The sequence below is a fragment of the Phyllobates terribilis genome, unplaced genomic scaffold, assembly GCF_046119375.1.
Source record: "Phyllobates terribilis strain yellow unplaced genomic scaffold, ASM4611937v1 Scaffold_5__5_contigs__length_657084704, whole genome shotgun sequence".
Taxonomy (NCBI): Eukaryota; Metazoa; Chordata; class Amphibia; order Anura; family Dendrobatidae; genus Phyllobates; species Phyllobates terribilis.
In genome coordinates, this window is record NW_027362765.1 from 382,539,180 (window position 1) to 382,559,207 (window position 20,028).

Consider the following 20,028-nt stretch of genomic DNA (forward strand, 5'->3'; position numbering starts at 1 on the left):
AAGGTAAACGATAATTTACAAATACTCAAAATTAATTCTATCTTTTAAAGTTAAAAAAAAACAAAAACACACAAAAAAAGCGCACAGCAAAATATAAATAAGAGGTTAAAACGGAGATATGCATCATCTAATAATTCAGGATCGGATTCCTCAGAAATTTCCGCAGTGATTCATCTGTTTATAATCCACAATGAGGAAGAAGTAGAAATTCCCCACATAACTCCCAGTGTAGTAATCTCCCATGTGATAAGAATCACCCTCCGCTGCGAGGATACAAGAACTGGTCACGGACTTTCCTATAAGACTTGCTGCTACATTCCCTCCTTTTCTGTGGTGAATTAGTTTTATGTCTCTTGTTACAGTTTATTCACAAGTGATAGATTTTGTTTCGGTAATGTCTACCCCTTATCCCAGTCATCTGAATAGAGCGTCCAGAAAATGATGTGCTGTAAATATCTCCATTCTGAAAAATTGAGATGATTTTCACTTCCACAAATCTATAATGCAGACATCTGTGTAAGGGCTCGCTCTCACTTGCGATTAAATCGGAAAAATGCAATCCGATAAAAAAAAATCGGATTGCATTCGGACCAATTTAATCCTATGTTTCTGTGCTCAGTGGCGTTTTTTACCCAGCTCCGATCGGATTGCGATTGCACGCTGGATTCGGATCGCACGCACCCATATAAGCCTGTGGTTGTGTGTGAAACATCGCACTGCACTCAGATATCACCCGAGTGCAGTGCGATACCCGCCAATGCCAACAACAGAGGAGGTGGAGCAATTACTTTCTCCGTCTTCTCCGCAGCAGTGCAAGAGGACGGGAGCACAGAGTACGGACATTCGGCTCCCGCTCGCTGCAGAGCAGGAGCCGAATGTCATTAGCATATCACATCCGATGCTCTTGCATCAGATGCCATTCGTTAGAGGAACCCCGGATTTAGAAGAATATTGCAAGATTAATTTGCTGTGTGCACTTATCTGCAGAGCTAGAATTACATGCTGCGCAATAACCAGTGACTGCTCCTTCCTGCCGCCCTCCCTGCTGCTGGGCTTGTACTTACTGCATGCACAGACTTTTCCAAGAGCGCAGATCTCTAGCGCCACCTAGTGGAGTTAGCCACCCTGACAGTAAATGTAAACTCTATAATGAGCCCTGCCACATGATATTCTCCCAAACCAAAGACATCTCCATTTGCAGACAGCTGTTCCCAGGTTCCTGCCCCTCATCAGTGCACAATAGCAGCCTGATCGGCTGGTGAGAGGCCTGGTGGTGAATAGAGAACAATAACTTTATACCTTATTTACTTCATCGTACGATTTAAGACTCAAGCTTGTTGTATTATATTTTGCACCTTTGCCTTTGGTTTCAGATTTATGCAAATACAACCAAAATCTATCACCAGAATCAACTGGAATAATAAAGTTACCGGGTTATCTATTCCATGAGATGAAGGCATAAAACCACCACACAAAGAAATAACAGTAAAATGTATTTTGCCCAGCGACCAGCGGAGACGGTTGCTGATTGGTCCAGTTAAAAAAAGGGGGAGGAGTTTGGGCCAGAGGGGAGGAACAGTTATTCCTGTCAGGAATCAGTTCTGTCAGAGATGTCGTAGTTAGTGGTAACGTGTTAAGTATGTGCTGGAGGAAGACTGAGGAGAAGTTCAGGGTCCTGTATCCGCTGGAGGAAGACTGAGGAGAAGTTCAGAGCCCTGTATCCGCTGGAGGAAGACTGAGGAGAAGTTCAGGGCCCTGTATGCGCTGGAGGAAGACGTTCAGAGCCCTGTATCTGCTGGAGGAAGACTGAGGAGAAGTTCAGGGCCCTGTATGCACTGGAGGAAGACTGAGGAGAAGTTCAGGGCCCTGTATGCGCTGGAGGAAGACGTTCCGAGCCCTGTATCCGCTGGAGGAAGACTGAGGAGAAGTTCAGGGCCCTGTATGCGCTGGAGGAAGACTGAGGAGAAGTTCAGGGCCCTGTATGCGCTGGAGGAAGACTGAGGAGAAGTTCAGGGCCCTGTATGCGCTGGAGGGAGACTGAGGAGAAGTTCAGAGCCCTGTATCCGCTGGAGGAAGACTGAGGAGAAGTTCAGGGCCCTGTATGCGCTGGAGGGAGACTGAGGAGAAGTTCAGGGCCCTGTATATGCGCTGGAGGGAGACTGAGGAGATGTTCAGGGGCCTGTATGCACCGGAGGAAGACTGAGGAGATGTTCAGGGCCCTGTATGCGCTGGAGGGAGACTGAGGAGAAGTTCAGGGGCCTGGAGGCTGAAGGTCAGGAAACATACAGCGAGAAGAGAGGACACAGGAGAAGCAGACTAAGTGTGGAGCCTTAGGAAGTATGAGGAGCACACTAAAGGGTAGTATATACAGTATGCGGATAACGCGCCCAGGGTGTTGGGGACGACTCGGCGCCCAGGCCTTGCTGTTAGTTTTGGGGGATGTCGCGGTGGCCCGCTCCCGAGCCTGTGCCCTGGGGTCACTCTAAAAGCTTGAAGGGATGGGAGAAAAGGTGTATGGGATAAGGGAAAGTTCGTGACGCCACCTGTGGTGTCTGGTGAGAACCACCAGCGCTGCTACAGTCCTCTGAGGCTGGTGGTCAGGCAGCTTAGTTGGTGCGGCTCCCCACAGGTGGAGCGGGGCCTCAGGGCAGCGTAGGAAAAGGGATGCAGGACAGAGGGGACCCAGCCGACTCGGAAGAAGAATAGGCACACTCACAACAGTTCACTTCAGTACCTTTACTGGTGGTGTTTTCAGGCACGATCCAGGGCACTGTAGGGTGAAGGGTGCATATCAGGACTCTCTCCAGTGAGCGGGTGTGGGGCCTCCTGTTTCTTGCCTTTTCATGATAAGTTTATGACCTGCCTGAAGCTAGGCCTAACTTGGTCTCTGTCGTGCACCGGCTGACCTGGTGGTAGGGCCTTCTGATGGAGATCACGCTCCCTGGTCTCTTGGGCCTCTGTGATTCCTGACCCTGGGATAACGGTCAGTTTCTGGTGTTCCTGGGACGTATAGTTCGCCAGAGGTTCCGTTTTTTTCTGCTGGTCCTAGAGATCCTTGCAGACACGGACCCAGTGTCCGGTAAATGGTTTTGGGGTGAGCTGGCTAAGCTCCTCTGCCCCCTATGTAGCTCGCTTACTCCACTTGCCTTCAGCCGCGCTCGGGGCCCTCACTAGGCTTCACACTGGTAGTAGGCCTTGCTACTCTTCACTGCTCTTATGGCGTCGGCACGCCTTTGGCTCACTAACCTGAGCTCTATGAGTCTGAACTCTCTCCAGTGGATTGGAAGTACCTCTGTCCCCTGAGGAAACTGTTCTCTGGACACCAACTGCTGAATCACTCTCTGTGGACTCCAGACTTACACTGCACTGCCTAGCTCCACCTTCCCTATTTATATCCCTAACGGGCTCCCTCTGGTGGTGCTTTTGGATGCGGATTCAATGAGGATGAAGGGCGTTGAAGTGAGCAGACAGCACATCACAACGCCTTGTTTCCTCCTCACTGAAGTCGCTCGCTCACTACTTCCAAGTGCACCGAGTGGCAGCAGCAGACAGACAAAATGCAGGCATCAGAACGCAGCGACATTATGTGCACACCTGGAGCGTGCTGCTGTGCTCCTCCATTGTTGGTGCGCAAGCGCAGACAGGTGAGCTGATGTTAGACTGTGTTCCCTCTTACCAACAGATCACTATCAAGACAATGGACTGACTTTAAAGGGAACCTGTCACCAGATTTACCCCATATAAAGTATGGCCAGGACCTATAAGCCCTCTGTTTGGTATGCTGTCTGTTTGTCCCCAATCTCCTATGCAAGGCACAAAAAATAGGTTTTATTGTATCCACAGACTGCGGTCCAGTCCCATGAGCGTCTCTGGTCTTGATCCAATGCCTCCTCTCTTCTTATGATCACTGTCCTCCTTCCCTGCTTCATGTGAATGACGCGTCCTATGTCATCATCTCTGTGTTCCCCATTGCACTTCTGCGCACTTCTCTCTATCCTGCCAAAGGCAGAGCAAAGTTTGGTAGTGCGCATGTGCTGGCTTTACCTACATGTCATCAGTGCTCTTTTGTCTTTCCCGGCTCATGCACACTACAGTACTTTGCTCTGCCCTCAACATGGCAGAGAGAAGAGCACCTGCGCAGGAGCACGATTGGGGGACACCGTGATGATAATATGAATGCGTCATCGACAATAGACAGGGAAGGAGGATGACGATCATAAGAAGACAGTAAGCGGTGGATCAAGACCAGAGACGCCCATTGGACCGGACTGCGCCGTCTGTGCTTTGCATAGGGAATTGAGGACATACATACAGCATTCTAGAATGCTGTAACAGAGGGTTTGTATGTGCTGGCCGTACTTTATATGGGGACAATCTGGTGACAGTTTCCCATTAATTTTCAAATGTTAGGTAATAACAGAGCACCAAAGTTTAGGCCATGCCAAAGGTGCACGGAAGCGTCCTCATTTGCATATTAAATGTTGCTTTTGCAGCAAATGTTATGCCTAACTGTATATGCCTGGTATTTTAGTAGGGGCTATGTCCCCTATCTAAATCATTATGCTGTCTAATTGTCATTTTGGGGTGACAGACTCCCTTTCAGTAAGCCTAAAGTTAATTCGTTGAGTGAAATGACTGTTTTGCTCGTGCACTGGGTGATTGACAGCCTGGTTAGATAGATTGATAATCAGTTTCCCACTATTGGCTGCAGTGTCAAAGGGGTTGTCTGATCTAAAACTACAAATCTGCAGTCACTCTATGTGACTCTCTGTGAGATTCTCCAGTGTCAGTGTTGGGCACGGCAGTCATGTGATTTGCATACTTCCAACAATCTGACTATGTAAGTAAATTGAGTGAGGCCGTGTCCATCATCTAGTCGGACTGTGGTCGGGAGTGTGCATATCGCATACTTGCGGTCACATGACCACCACAAAGGGTGACTGCAGATTTGTAGCTTTATACCGACAACCCCTTTAATGCTTGTTAAAGGGGTTGTTTTAAGTTGGAAAGTTATCCGTTCTGTGGGTGGTCAGACCCCCAGCGTTTCCGAGAACTGGAGCATAGGGAGATCATCCACACTACCGCTCCATTCACTCTTAATGGGAGTACTGGAGATTACCGAGCGCAGCACTCTGCTGATCTTTGGCGTTCCCATTAGAATGAATGGAGCAGTAGTATGGATGCCTCTGCTTCATTCAACTGGGCCTCTTCAGATCTTGGTTCTCAGGATCAGTGGGAACCATGGCGGTTGGACCCACAGTGATTGGAAAGTTATTCTCCATACACTATAGACAGCAGTCCAATTGTTCTTACCCGTCTCTCCGATATACAGGATTGCTCACTCTGCCGAGCGTTCCTGTGTTCTCTATCAGAGACGCTGTTAGACATCTCTGGCAGCAGCTTATCACTTAGAGAACAAAAGGATCTACAGTCTGAAATCGGACATGCTGGATTCTTATCTCCCCTGACAATCGTCAGTCAGAGGCCTCCATACATATTGGACTGTCTGTTATCGTGGGTTTGGCCAAATTTAGTCTAATGTGTATGGGGGTCTTAACTAGCATCTGAAGGGTATGGGCACTGTCAGGATATGTGCACACAACTTATTTAAACATCTGCAAATTTTCTTTTCAGAGAGGAAGCAGCAATCCTAAAAGTCAATATTGACCCTTTAACAAGCCTTGTCACATGACTTAGGATAAAAGCCAAACCAGCAACACAGTTTGCAGACACTGTGTTTCGGGGTACTGCCCCTCATCAGTGCAAAGTGTGAGTTCTGGTTTGGCTGGATGAGAGGCGTCAGACCGGTATCTAATAAGTAGCACTCCACAAGGAGAAACGTTACTTTTTAGATATCTGTGAATGCCTAGAGTTTTTCAGACAGAAGACGCTTCAGGACACATAGTCATCATTTTGTTCTGAATTTACTTTTTTTGTTGTCTTTTCAGACATCTTTTAGCCAACTGGTTTTGTTTATTTTTATTCTTTTTAAATAAACTAGTAAGCGGCGTCCAAACAGAAGCCACCCATATAATGGACTGGTCACTTCTTTTAGCCTCTTCATGTCTTAGGAAACCTGAAATGGTTAAAAAACTCCAAGGACTGAACATATGAACTTCGAGTCGTCTTGCAATGTATGAGTTCATTGTTTTTAGTGTATATTTAGCACTTTTTCAGGGGGGCTACAGAGCGGATCTGCCTGAAAAAGAAGCTGGGCACATACCCTTAGTCTAACTGATCAGTAGGGGGCGTACCACTCTAAGTGCCTAGGGCAGCATGAATGCCAAATATTTCCCAGACTTATACACCAGTTTATGGTGTGTGAGGCGAATTTTCCCAGTTCTATGAGAGCATAACCCCAGTATTATACTCCTTTAGGCTTTAGAAATGTTTCTGTCATTTCTTCTGGTGAGCAAAAGAGACACCAGACAATGAGCTACATACAGTGAAAACCAAACACACAGACAGACACCTGTTTCTAAAAAAGCAATCACCCAGCCTAAATTGATCACCATAAATATAGATAACTCCCCTTCCTACAGTCATGTGTTCCCTTCAGTTAGTACTTCGGGGGGTCCAATACTTCGCTGCAGTTCAGAGAAAGGGCACTAGAAGTAATATGGTTGCAGTACCAAGAATGACCACTAGATGTTGGAGAAGAAAAAGAGAAGACAAAAATATAATTTAGAGAATTCTAAAGAAAACCGTCAGTAAGAAAACATTGCACGATATTTTCTGTCTCACATTTCCCCCTCAATCTTCTGCTGACCCCAGATGAGACTTTCTGTAATCTTCCACTTATAATTGTAGGAGAAGCATTTCTTATCCTGTAGTGCCATGAACAACCACCATTATCACCTAATGTCTCCAAAGTAGGAAGATCGGCCATGATTAGTAATGGAAGGAGAGAGAAATTATCTCCACACACAGCACATAACCCCTGACATGTCGCCTCCTCAGTGACATCTGGAGAAGCAGTTGTATCAGGTTGTTACATTGTGTCATTGTCTTCTCTTCTTTTATTGGATCCACAAGTAACAATCAATCTCCTCATTGTCTTTTCTGCAGAGCGTCTCCTGATTGTTGTTCTGATATTGGTGATAATCGGACTGACAGCGGCTCTCATCGTTGTCAGGACTCGTAAGTATCAATATTTTATACCCTCTAGCTGCAATAATATAACTATATGGGGTCTTAACTTTAGCATTTGAAGGGGCTTTTTATATGATGGAGAAGCCTAATTGGGTGGATTTATTAAGTAAAATGTGTATAAGATCTGTCTGAAATTGGGCCCAAATAATTGGCGTCCATGCTGTGTACAAGATCTATTATGTATTTTAGACATTTTTGCGCTAACTAAACCATTTTCAAAAGTGAGTGCAAAATAGTCTGTCAAAATAGAGCTGTAATTGACAGCAGATTTATTATTGATAAATGCCATTATTCTGCCTTTAATATTGGGATAAAATGAGCTGACTAAGAGGTGAAGTAAAAAAAGAAAGCTTTGAACATATCCAGCAGGTGTCTAACTGTGACATGCACAAGTATTGCTGTTTCTTTTTAAAGCATTCAGCAACTATTAGAAGTAACACAAGAACAGGACACAGGAAGTTTTGTGCTTCAGATGCATCCAGCAACTGGAGGGGTTAACCCAGTCACAGGAGAAGGGGAGTGTTTTAGCAGAGCTCCAAAGGGATTGTGGGGAAGTTATTTACTGTCTGGCTGGAGCCCAAGAGAAAGGTGACTTATGATCTGTATCTCACAGAAGCACCCCTGCAAGTGAAAAGGATTCAAGTCAGGAGTGAAGCTAAGCACAGGTCAGGTAGAGTTCCTGAACTAGCAGTGCAGAGTATTGTCAAACAGAAAGATAAGGACTGTAAGAAATGGTGTCACATGGATCATCTCCCCCAGCAGCACCCCCCCCCTCCATCTCACTGTGCTGTAAAGAATGCTGGATTCATTAATGTGCCTTTGCATTAGAGCTGCGCTGTCCTGTACTACTGGGAAGCCTATGAACTGCTGTGCTGCTAAGGAAACTGTACTGTTTGTCACTGGAGCCTGTTGCTCATAAGACTTAACTTGCACTGGCTGTGCGGCTTCTTATTAAATGCTACTGTTCTACCGTTTATGAGGACTCTTGTCAAGTGTGTCTGGTCAGCAAGTGAAACAACCTACATGTCTGTGCCTGAGGGTCAATACCCCTGTGTGCCTGAGAGAAGCTGCAGCACATGGTCTATGGTCGCCCTGAGTAATGGTTCCCCCAGGATTCCAAAGAATTCATGTAACCTGTCTCGCCCCTATCTGAACCTAGTGACGTGCATGTAACATAACTACTGATTGAACGGAGTCAAGCTTTCACCTCCCCCCCCAAACTATTTACATGCTCGTATAGCTGTTTGAAAAACAAGTCCAGCAAAACCTTTACATGGCCGATATCTGCCTCCATTACTGAGAAATCAGGGTTTGAATTGATATGCGAATGAGACTGAAGAACTATTAGTAGATCTGAAGCCTCTGTCACTCCAGCTCTATTCCCCACCCAGTGCTGCCTTCCCCTTCTTCTTGACTGACATCTTTTTTGCCTGTAGTAACACAGCTTAGAGACTGTCAGTGACGCAGGAGGAGGTGACACTGGGTGGGGAATAGACCTGGAGTGACAGAGGCTTAAGATCTACAAATAGTTCTTCAGTCTCATTTGCATATCAATTCAAACCCTGATTTCTCAGTAATGGAGGGACGGACTGACCAAGGAAAGGTTTTGCTGGACTTGACTTTGATAGGACTTCATGCACATATAAATAGTTTGGGGTAAAATCCTGCTGACAGATTCCCTTTTAGCTCTGAATATTGTTACATCTTTCCCATCTTTATATACATTTGTCAAACAAAATGCACCAGAAAAGTTCAGTAATGAGTGAAACATATGAAGGACGTGCGCTATTCTTCATACAAGTCAGATTAAAAAATAAAAGCACCGAGTGGGAGCTGCAGAAACGCTGCAGAAAGTTTGCACCACATTTATTAAGTCCTGCTCTAGTTTTTTTTACAGAAAACTGACATGAGGGTTTACTAATGTATATTGTTATTTTTGGTATAGTAAACCCTGTATCTCCTGACCAAAGCTCATCAGTCTTATAGATTTATATGAAGCTGTGCGGTTAAGGTCAGGAAACCTGCAGTCAGTCCGGAAATTGTGGTCTGTACTTGGGCTGTGAATGTCGGACATGTGAAGCCGGACTCAGCAAGTTTTCTGCTCACAATTAGTTTATTGCTATAAAATGCCCTCATCCTTTACGAATTGAAGTTCTGCAGCAGCTGAGGTGTATTATGAGGTTCTGCAGCAGCTGAGGTGTGTAAGATGAGGTTCTGCAGCAGCTGAGGTGTGTACCATGAGGTTCTGTAGCAGTTGAGGTGTGTAACATGGAGTTCTGCAGCAGCTGAGGTGTGTAACATGAAGTTCTGCAGCAGCTGAGGTGTGTAACAAGGAGTTCTGCAGCAGTTGAGGTGTATTATGAGGTTCTGCAGCTGAGGTGTGTAAGATGATGTTCTGCAGCAGCTGAGGTGTGTAACATGAAGTTCTGCAGCAGCTGAGGTGTGTAACAAGAGGTTCTGCAGCAGCTGAGGTGTGTAACATGATGTTCTGCAGCAGCTGAGGTGTGTAACATGAAGTTCTGCAGCAGCTGAGGTGTGTAACATGAGGTTCTGCAGCAGCTGAGGTGTGTAACATGAGGTTCTGCAGCAGCTGAGGTGTGTAACATGAGGTTCTGCAGCAGCTAAGGTGTGTAACATGAGGTTCTGCAGCAGCTGAGGTGTGTAACATGAAGTTCTACCGCAGCTGAGGTGTGTAACATGAAGTTCTGCAGCAGTTGAGGTGTGTAACATGAGGCCCTGCAGCAGCTGAGGTGTGTAACATGAGGTTCTGCAGCAGCTGAGGTGTGTAACATGAGGTTCTGCAGCAGCTGAGGTGTGTAACATGAGGTTCTGCAGCAGCTGAGGTGTATAACATGATGTTCTGCAGCAGCTGAGGTGTGTAACATGATGTTCTGCAGCAGCTGCGGTGTGTAACATGAGGTTCTGCAGCAGCTGCGGTGTGTAACATGAGGTTCTGCAGCAGCTAAGCTGTGTAACATGATGTTCTGCAGCAGCTGAGGTGTGTAACATGGTGTTCTGCAGCAGCTGAGCTGTGTAACATGAGGTTCTGCATCAGCTGAGGTGTGTAACATGAGGTTCTGCAGCAGCTAAGCTGTGTAACATGATGTTCTGCAGCAGCTGAGGTGTGTAACATGGTGTTCTGCAGCAGCTGAGGTGTGTAACATGAGGTTCTGCATCAGCTGAGGTGTGTAACATGAGGTTATGCAGCAGCTGAGGTGTGTAACATAAGGTTATGCAGCAGTTGAGGTGTGTAACATGAGGTTCTGCAGCAGCTGAGGTGTGTAACATGAGATTCTGCAGCAGCTAAGCTGTGTAACATGATGTTCTGCAGCAGCTGAGGTGTGTAACATGAGGTTCTGCAGCAGCTGAGGTGTGTAACATGAGGTTCTGCAGCAGCTGAGGTGTGTAACATGATGTTCTGCAGCAGCTGAGGTGTGTAACATGGAGTTCTCCAGCAGCTGAGGTGTGTAACATGAGGTTCTGCAGCAGCTGAGGTGTGTAACATGATGTTCTGCAGCAGCTGAGGTGTGTAACAAGGAGTTCTGCAGCAGCTGAGGTGTGTAACATGAGATTCTGTAGCAGCTAAGCTGTGTAACATGATGTTCTGCAGCAGCTGAGGTGTGTAACATGAAGTTCTGCAGCAGCTGAGGTGTGTAACATGAGATTCTGCAGCAGCTAAGCTGTGTAACATGAGGTTCTGCAGCAGCTGAGGTGTGTAACATGAGGTTCTGCAGCAGCTGAGGTGTGTAACATGATGTTCTGCAGCAGCTGAGGTGTGTAACATGGAGTTCTCCAGCAGCTGAGGTGTGTAACAAGGAGTTCTGCAGCAGCTGAGGTGTATTATGAGGTTCTGCAGCAGCAGAGGTGTGTAAGATGAGGTTCTGCAGCAGTTGAGGTGTGTAACATGATGTTCTGCAGCAGCTGAGGTGTGTAACATGAGGTTCTGCAGCAGCTGAGGTGTGTAACATGAAGTTCTACAGCAGCTGAGGTGTGTATCAAGAGGTTCTGCAGAAGCTGAGGTGTGTAACATGAGGTTCTGCAGCAGCTAAGCTGTGTAACATGATGTTCTGCAGCAGCTGCGGTGTGTAACATGAGGTTCTGCAGCAGCTAAGCTGTGTAACATGATGTTCTGCAGCAGCTGAGGTGTGTAACATGAGGTTCTGCAGCAGCTGAGGTGTTTAACATGGTGTTCTGCAGCAGCTGAGGTGTGTAACATGAGGTTCTACAGCAGCTGAGGTGTGTAACATGGTGTTCTGCAGCAGCTGAGGTGTGTAACATGAGGTTCTGCAGCAGCTGAGGTGTGTAACATGAAGTTCTGCAGCAGCTGAGGTGTGTAACATGAGGTTCTGCAGCAGCTAAGCTGTGTAACATGATGTTCTGCTGCAGCTGAGGTGTGTAACATGAGGTTCTGCAGCAGCTAAGCTGTGTAACATGATGTTCTGCAGCAGCTGAGGTGTGTAACATGAGGTTCTGCAGCAGCTGAGGTGTGTAACATGATGTTCTGCAGCAGCTGAGGTGTGTAACATGAGGATCTGCAGCAGCTGAGGTGTGTAACATGAGGTTCTGCAGCAGCTGAGGAGTGTAACATGAGGTTCTGCAGCAGCTGAGGTGTGTAACATGGAGTTCTCCAGCAGTTGAGGTGTGTAACATGAAGTTCTACAGCAGCTGAGGTGTGTAACAAGAGGTTCTGCAGCAGCTGAGGTGTGTAACATGAGGTTCTGCAGCAGCTGAGGTGTGTAACATGAGGCCCTGCAGCAGCTGAGGTGTGTAACATGAGGTTCTGCAGCAGCTGAGGTGTGTAACATGAGGCCCTGCAGCAGCTGAGGTGTGTAACATGAGGTTCTGCAGCAGCTAAGCTGTGTAACATGATGTTCTGCAGCAGCTGAAGTGTGTAACATGAGGTTATGCAGCAGCTGTGGTGTGTAACATGAGGTTCTGCAGCAGCTGTGGTGTGTAACATGAGGTTCTGCAGCAGCTGAGGTGTGTAGCATGAGGTTCTGCAGCAGCTAAGCTGTGTAACATGATGTTCTGCAGCAGCTGAAGTGTGTAACATGAGGTTATGCAGCAGCTGTGGTGTGTAACATGAGGTTCTGCAGCAGCTGTGGTGTGTAACATGAGGTTCTGCAGCAGTTGAGGTGTGTAACATGAGACCCTGCAGCAGCTGAGGTGTGTAACATGAGGTTCTGCAGCAGCTGAGGTGTGTAACATGGAGTTCTGCAGCAGCTGAGGTGTGTAACATGAGGTTCTGCAGCAGCTGAGGTGTGTAACATGAGGTTCTGCAGCAGCTGCGGTGTGTAACATGAGGTTCTGCAGCAGCTGAGGTGTGTAACATGAGATTCTGCAGCAGCTGAGGTGTGTAACATGAGGTTCTGCAGCAGCTGAGGTGTGTAACATGAGGTTCTGCAGCAGCTGAGGTGTGTAACATGAGGTTCTGCAGCAGCTGCGGTGTGTAACATGAGGTTCTGCAGCAGCTGAGGTGTGTAACATGAGGTTCTGCAGCAGCTGCGGTGTGTAACATGAGGTTCTGCAGCAGCTGAGGTGTGCAGAGTGTTCTGGAAAAGCAGAGACCAGAACTATATAGAAGCAGAGTAAAACTGGTCAGAGGGTGGTAGAATTTCTTCATCTATTCAATATATATAAATTGATATATCAAAATAGTAAAATGGCATGGATATAACTAAAGATCCAATACATTTCTGTTTAGGTTCCATTGCATTGTGTTATCTGTCATCTTACAAACAATATTTTATATATTTGATTTTGGTTTCATGTAATTTCCTGTTGAGTTGTCCGTTACCTGCACAGAAAATCTATAAAGTGATCAGCAGAAAATCGGAAATGTCAGCGGATTGTGTGATCTCCAGAGATCCCAGAGATCTCCAGTGAGAAACCCGGAATTATTTATTGTACAATGGAATATATGAAGGTCAAAACCAGGGCTGTGGAGTCGGAGTCGGTATAAAATGGACCAACTCTGACTCCTAAAATCTATATTAATAAATTGGGTACAGTAGTTCAATGCAGTTTGTGGGGAATATTTTTTCATAAGAATTTGGGAAAGTTATGAAATGTCCTATAAATGTCTGCCCTGTTACTGATCTAAGGGTCTAGACCGTCTCCCAGCACAGCATTTCCAATGCCAGCCGCCGGCCAATCAGAGGCCAGCAGCTGATATCTGCGTGTCGGCGCAGCGAGTATGACGTCATTGCCATATGCAGATGTCAGCTGCTGGCCTCTTGATTGGCCGGCGGCTGACATTGAAAATGCTGTGCTGGGAGACAGTCTCTGTGCGGCAATGCAGCGCTGCTGTCGGCGGCTCCTCCTGGACCAGGTCGGGATCGTCAAGGGGTCGGACTCTGTGGTGCCTGCGGCCACATCTGCAGGAAGGCCGCCGAGGGAACGGAGGACAGGTGAGAATCATCTATTTTATGTGTGTGAAGAACAGCACAGGGGGCACATAGCCACAAGAGGGGACCTGGATGGGGCACAGAGCCACAAGAGGGGACCTGGATGGGGCACATAGCCACAAGAGGGAGACCTGGATGGGGCACATAGCCACAAGAGGGAGACCTGGATGGGGCACATAGCCACAAGAGGGAGACCTGGATGGGGCACAGAGCCACAAGAGGGGACCTGGATGGGGCACATAGCCACAAGAGGGAGACCTGGATGGGGCACATAGCCACAAGAGGGAGACCTGGATGGGGCACATAGCCACAAGATGGGGACCTGGATGGGGCACAGAGCCACAAGATGGGGACCAGAGCCACAACATGGGGACCTGGATGGGGCACATAGCCACAAGATGGGGACCTGGATGGGGAACGTTGCCACAGGATGGGGACCTGGATGGGGCACATAGCCCCAAGATGGGGACCTGGATGAGGCACATTAGTACAAGATGGGCACCAGGATGGGGAACGTTGCCACAGGATGGGGACCTGGATGGGGCACATAGCCACAAGATGGGGACCTGGATGGGGCACAGAGCCACAAGATGGGGACCTGGATGGGGCACAGAGCCACAAGATGGGGACCAGAGCCACAAGATGGGGACCTGGATGGGGAACATTGCCACAGGATGGGGACCTGGATGGGGCACATAGCCCCAAGATGGGGACCTGGATGAGGCACATTAGTACAAGATGGGCGCCAGGATGGGGAACGTTGCCACAGGATGGGGACCTGGATGGGGCACATAGCCACAGGATGGGGACCTGGATGGGGCACATTAGTACAAGATGGGGACTTGGATGGGGAACATTACTACAAGATGTTTTCCATTATTACTATATGATGCTAATTGTAAGACAATATTACTGTATGTGGCCAATTGGGGGAAATAAAATTGTAAAAAAAATAAAAAATAAAATAAAGCATGAAAAAATATTGGTACTAAAAATGCTGTTTTATATGTAAACTAAAGTAAACACAAAAAAGTGCACGTTTATTATCGCCACATCCATAACGACCCAAGCCATAAAAAAATAAACACGGCAAAAATGTTCAAAAGGTGTATACAAAAAAAAATGGTATCACTAAAAATGTCACATTGAACAAAGAATGCGGCCCTCCAAATTCAAATTTTTTCCATGTGCGGCCCATATACCCAGCCGAGTTTGAGACCCCTGCTCTAGACTTTTAGCTGAGATGAATCTGTGCTACAGTAAATTTATCACTTAAACATGAGCCGTGTATGAGGGAGTCGGAGTCGGCGGCATGGAAATTGGAGTCGGAGATTTGGCTTACCGACTCCACAGTCCTGGTCAAAACCTTTTATTCCAAATATAAATAGGTGAATTGTAGATGATGATGATGATGATGATGATGATGATGTGTTCATTGTACAGAAATAGCTGAAACCAAGAACGAGAAATCTGCTCCATGTGAGGATGATTGGATCTGGTACCGGGGAAAGTGTTATTACTTCTCCACAGAACGTAACACCTGGAACAACAGCGAGAAATTCTGTAACTCACATAATTCATCACTGGCGATTATAGATAATAAAGATCTGGTGAGAAGCTGATAATGTACAGAAGAAACGTATAATATCCACACAGAGTTATACTGTATATAACTGTATAATAATAATAATTATTATTATACTAATAATATATCCAGACAGGATTATATATAGTAACTATGATTTTTTGGGTATTGCAGGATTTTGTGTTCCGGTGTAAGGGTTTAGACAATCACTGGATCGGTATCAGACGTACAGATGATAATAAGGCCTGGACCTGGACTAATGGATCATTATATGATGAAAGCTTGTAAGTTCTCACACGAGAGATAATTATAATGTACGATATATAGTTGGACTGTTACTTGTCTATCAGTTCTCAGAACTTTAAATTTCAACTCTACTTTTAGCAGACTCTTGACATGCCATGGAAAAATCTTTGATTAATTGGGGTCTGTGAGCTGAGAGTCCTCCAAGTCTAAAGCCTCCTTCACATGTACGTATTTTCAGTATGTCTGGCATCTGTTTTTTTCACGGATACCACATGTACCCACTATAACCTATGGGGCTGCTCATGTGATGCCCAGCTGTGCTTGGCATCACAGACTCAGAAGGGTGTATTGAAGGATTCCTCCACAAGAGGCCCCCATAACCATTCACACATCTCCACCTTCCACCTCAGACCACCAGAGGGAGCTCCTTAGGGAGATATAAAAGGGAAGGTGGAGCCAGGCAGCAGTTAGTCTATGCTGGAGTCTGTGAGTCTGTTGACGAGTTCCTGCAGTGAGACACAGAAACAGGTCAGTCTGCAGTGGAGCTCAGTGACTCAGCAATTCCTCTGCGAGTTCAGTTCGTGCAAGCCTGAATACAGAGTGGAGTCCAGACTCAGTGAAGCTCAAAGAGGTGAGCTTAGGTGTGCCGGCGCCATAAGATCGTTGAACCGCGGCACGCTGCCGTTTGTGTGAGTAGCCTATTGAGGGTCTGAGTAGGCCGAAGGCGACGAGTAGAGAGTAAGAGGGCAGAGGAGCCTAATTAGCTCACCCCTAAGAATAAGTTACCGGACACCGGGTCCGAAGCTTGCCGGGATCTCCATGACCCAGTAAGATAAACCGGAATCCCTGGAGAACTACAGGTCCCAGGATCGCTAAAGTGCTGATACGTACCAGAGCCAGGAGACACATAGGCCCCGTAAGTCGGGAGCGTGCACTCCAAGAGAAGGCCCTACCACAAGGTCAGCCAGCGCAGGACAGAGACAAAGTTAGGCCTAGCTCCAAGCAGGTCAGAAACTTACTACGCAGAAGCCAGAACCAGGAGGCCAAAGCCTGCTCATTGGGGAGGATCCGGGCATACACCCTTCACCCTACAGTGCTCCGGGGAGTGCCTGAAATTCCACCAGTAAAAGGTACTGAAGTGACTATCGTGTCCGTCCCTGTTCTTGTTCTGGCCCGGCGGGGTCTCTTTGTCCTGCATCCTCGTTCCTATACTGCCCTGAGGCCCAGCTCTACCTGTGGAGAGCTATACCATCCAGCTGCTTTATCATCAGCCTCAGTGGACTGCGCAGCGCTGGTGATCCTCACCAGAAGCCACAGGTGGCGTCACAAACTTTTTCCTTTATAAACTTTATAAATATCACCAACCCCTTTTAAAAGAGAGGCCCAGGTACGGGCCCGGGAGCCGACCACCGCGACATCCCTAGAGGCCAGGCTAAAGGCCCAGGTACCGAGTCATCCCCCATCTTCCCCTAGGCTAGACTTTCTCTTTCCTGGCGTCACGAACACGATTGCGTGCCCGCTGCAACAACGAAGTGTTTTGCCCGTTGCCACCGGGTACTGTGCGCCTTTATTTTGAACTGTGTACGTAAAGTTGTGGTGAAGATAGCCGCCATTGTTGGGCCGTTGAGAGAGAAGAAGGGCGTAACCGCGGGAAAATAAGGGGCGTACCTGCAAAAGAGCGCGAAGTCCAGGACACGCCCCACGCCTTGATGTCAAATCAGGAAGCGCCAGGTCCTGTACAGAGCGTCGCTGAACGCTCTGACGTAGGACGCAAGCGACGCAAGGTCCTGAAGGCAACCGTCACCAGCGGAGCTGTGGCCTACCGGAAGAAAAACCAGAAGGTAGGCCACGGTTAACTAGGGGGGCGCTAAGATGTCCGTCGAGCAGCAGAACGCCGGCCTACCGGTCAACGTCCCTGAAGCTCAGCCCGCACCTGATAATGGGCAGGCCGAAGCCGCCGCTCCACCAGCAGCGCCTGTAACGCCTGTTATTCCTATGACTTTACCGTACATCCCTGGAGCAAAGTGGCTCCCCCAGTACAACGGCAAACCAGATACCCTGTCTGGATTCAAGCGGAAGATATGTGGTATCTTAGACATGTACTCTATGACCGGCAAACAAAGAGCCGCCGTTGTATTAGGACAGCTGACCGGTGCTGCGGAGCGGGAAGTGGAAACATGGCCGGCCGCAGACCGGGAGACAGTGTCCGCAATATTCCAAAAACTACAGACTGTCTTTGAAGACCTCACTGAGGCGGACCTCCGGATGAGGTTCTACAGCTGCTTCCAACAACCAGAGGACAATGTTCGGGACTACGCCTGGCGTCTCCAAGGGGCCCTGCGGGCTCTGAACCAGGTTAGTCCGACCAGCTTTGAGAATGAGAACAGAATGGTGAAGGAACAGTTTGTCCGGGGACTGAGGTCTCCAGAGGAGAGCAGGACTGTGCGTTGGTGGTCCCTGGATCATCCAGATGCCACCTTTGACAATCTCAAGGACATGGCTATAAAAGGACTGCAGCCCCTGGAAACAAATACCATCCAACGTTACCAGGGAGGGGTTACCCCAGAGCCTGCTACACCTACCTTTTCCCCAGTGACTGCTGAAGCTAAAGTTCCAGCAACGTCCCCTAAAGAACTGGACAGTCTGCGCTCTGAGGTTCGTCAATTGAGCAAAACCCTGACCACCATGCTGAGTGCTCTGCAGCTGCGGACGGAGCCTGAGGTCGGAGGGAAAATCCTGCTAGCCGACGGCCCTGAGGATGTCCCCTGGATGCGGAGGAGGAGGAGGCCAACACCACCCTCGCCGAGGACCAGTGACCAACGCAGTCCACCAAGGGAACCTATCTGCTACCGCTGTGGCAAGACCGGAAACCTCGACCAGAAGTGTCCTTTAAACGAGAAATCCCTGGGTCCGAGGGCCGCCACCCAGGAGTAGACTCACCAGGCCCATCAGACTGGTACAACAGGTTTGTCAGAGGAAGACCTTTCCTGTCCATTGTGCTGGACGGGATCCCGACGCATGCCCTGCTGGACACAGGATCTCAGGTAACCATCATGTCTGAAATCCTCTACAAGAGGTTCTGGTCCATGGACGACCTACGTCCGCCAGCTCCAAATTTGTCTGTATACGCCTCAAATGGACTCCCCCTTAACCTACTCGGGGTTAAGAATGTGACTGTAATGGTGGGGAGAGTGGAGTTGAAGGACCAGGGACTTATTGTAGTGGAGACTAACCCTGATGACAGCAACCCCTATATGGTACTAGGCACTAATGTTGTTGGTAACTGTTTGGGAGAGGTTGTGTTCTTACTCCAACAGATCTCTGACACTGCCAGACCGAGACAGAGGAGGGCGCTGCAGAGAGAGATCCGTGTCCTGATGTATCAACAGCAAGTAAAGTTAACAGATGGTGAAATCGGTAACGTGCATGTAACAGACCCTATCCCCATTGTCGTTCCCCCTATGAGTGAAATGCTCATCTGGTGTAGAGCTGCCATAGGTCTTAGAGGACAGAGCTACCAGGCGGTAGTAGAACCCCTTTGCTCTGAGCACAGACCCACGCTGTTAACTGCCAGGGGACTGGTAGATGTACGTAATGGGAGGGTGCCTGTCCGTCTTCTTAAGATAGCGGAGGATGAGGTTAAACTGCCACGTTATGCCACTGCTGCTAAGTTACATGCTGTCAACAACAACTGTATCCATGAGGCGGAGTCCTTAACTTCACCAGAAGAAGTGGAGGATAAGGACCCGGCAACCCAGGTGGAGGATTGGTGTCAACAGCTCCATATTGGGACAGACACCACTCCTGCCCATCAAAAACAGGGTGTACACCGGGTGGTTCAAGAATACTCGCAGGTGTTCAGTAAACATCCTCTAGACTTCGGGAGGGTTAAGGGGGTTCAACATCATATCCCCACAGGCAACCATTCCCCAATTAAAGAACGTTATAGGCCTATACCCCCAGCTCACTACCAGAAGGCAAAAGAAATGCTGCATGACATGAGGAAGGCGGGAGTAATAAGGGATAGTTGTAGTCCCTGGGCGGCTCCCCTAGTGCTGGTTAGGAAAAAGGATGGGAGCATGAGAATGTGTGTAGATTACCGTCAAGTAAATCGCATTACACATAAAGATGCATACCCTTTACCACGCATAGAGGAGTCCCTAGCTGCCTTGAAGTCTGCAAATTACTTTTCCACCCTTGACCTCACTAGTGGTTACTGTCAGGTCGCTGTGGCTGAGGAGGATCGGGAGAAGACGGCCTTCACCACACCGATGGGACTCTGCGAGTTCAATAGCATGCCGTTTGGAATCTGCAATGCCCCCGGAACGTTCCAGAGATTGATGGAGTGCTGCCTGGGACACCGCAACTTTGAGACTGTGTTACTTTACCTGGATGACGTAATTGTGTACTCCAGAACGTACGAGGACCACTTGAAACACCTGGCAGAGGTATTTGAATCACTGTCCCGGTACGGGATGAAGTTGAAGCCCTCAAAGTGCCACCTGCTCAAGAGGAAGGTACAGTACCTGGGGCACATTGTCAGTCCGGAAGGGGTAGCACCAGACCCGGAGAAAGTCACAGCCATCCAGAAGTGGCCGGAGCCGAAGAACCTCAAGGAGGTGCGTCAGTTCTTGGGAC

The 20,028-nt window shown here is 48.1% G+C and overlaps 1 protein-coding gene across 4 annotated transcripts in view; it reads left to right on the forward strand.

The window, feature by feature from the left end:
* LOC141273287 (C-type lectin domain family 2 member D-like) overlaps positions 1-20,028 on the forward strand; it is a 36,854-nt gene that overhangs the window by 1,926 nt on the left and 14,900 nt on the right. For 2 of the 4 annotated variants that reach the window (XM_073684912.1, XM_073684911.1), the window contains 3 exons: positions 7,069-7,140; positions 15,003-15,169; positions 15,319-15,428. In XM_073684912.1, coding sequence (XP_073541013.1) covers positions 7,069-7,140; positions 15,003-15,169; positions 15,319-15,428 — 349 coding nt within the window. Of the gene's footprint in view, positions 1-7,068; positions 7,141-15,002; positions 15,170-15,318; positions 15,429-15,528; positions 15,615-20,028 lie in introns of those variants that run through there. The other 2 variants (XM_073684915.1, XM_073684913.1) reach the window with 2 other exon arrangements.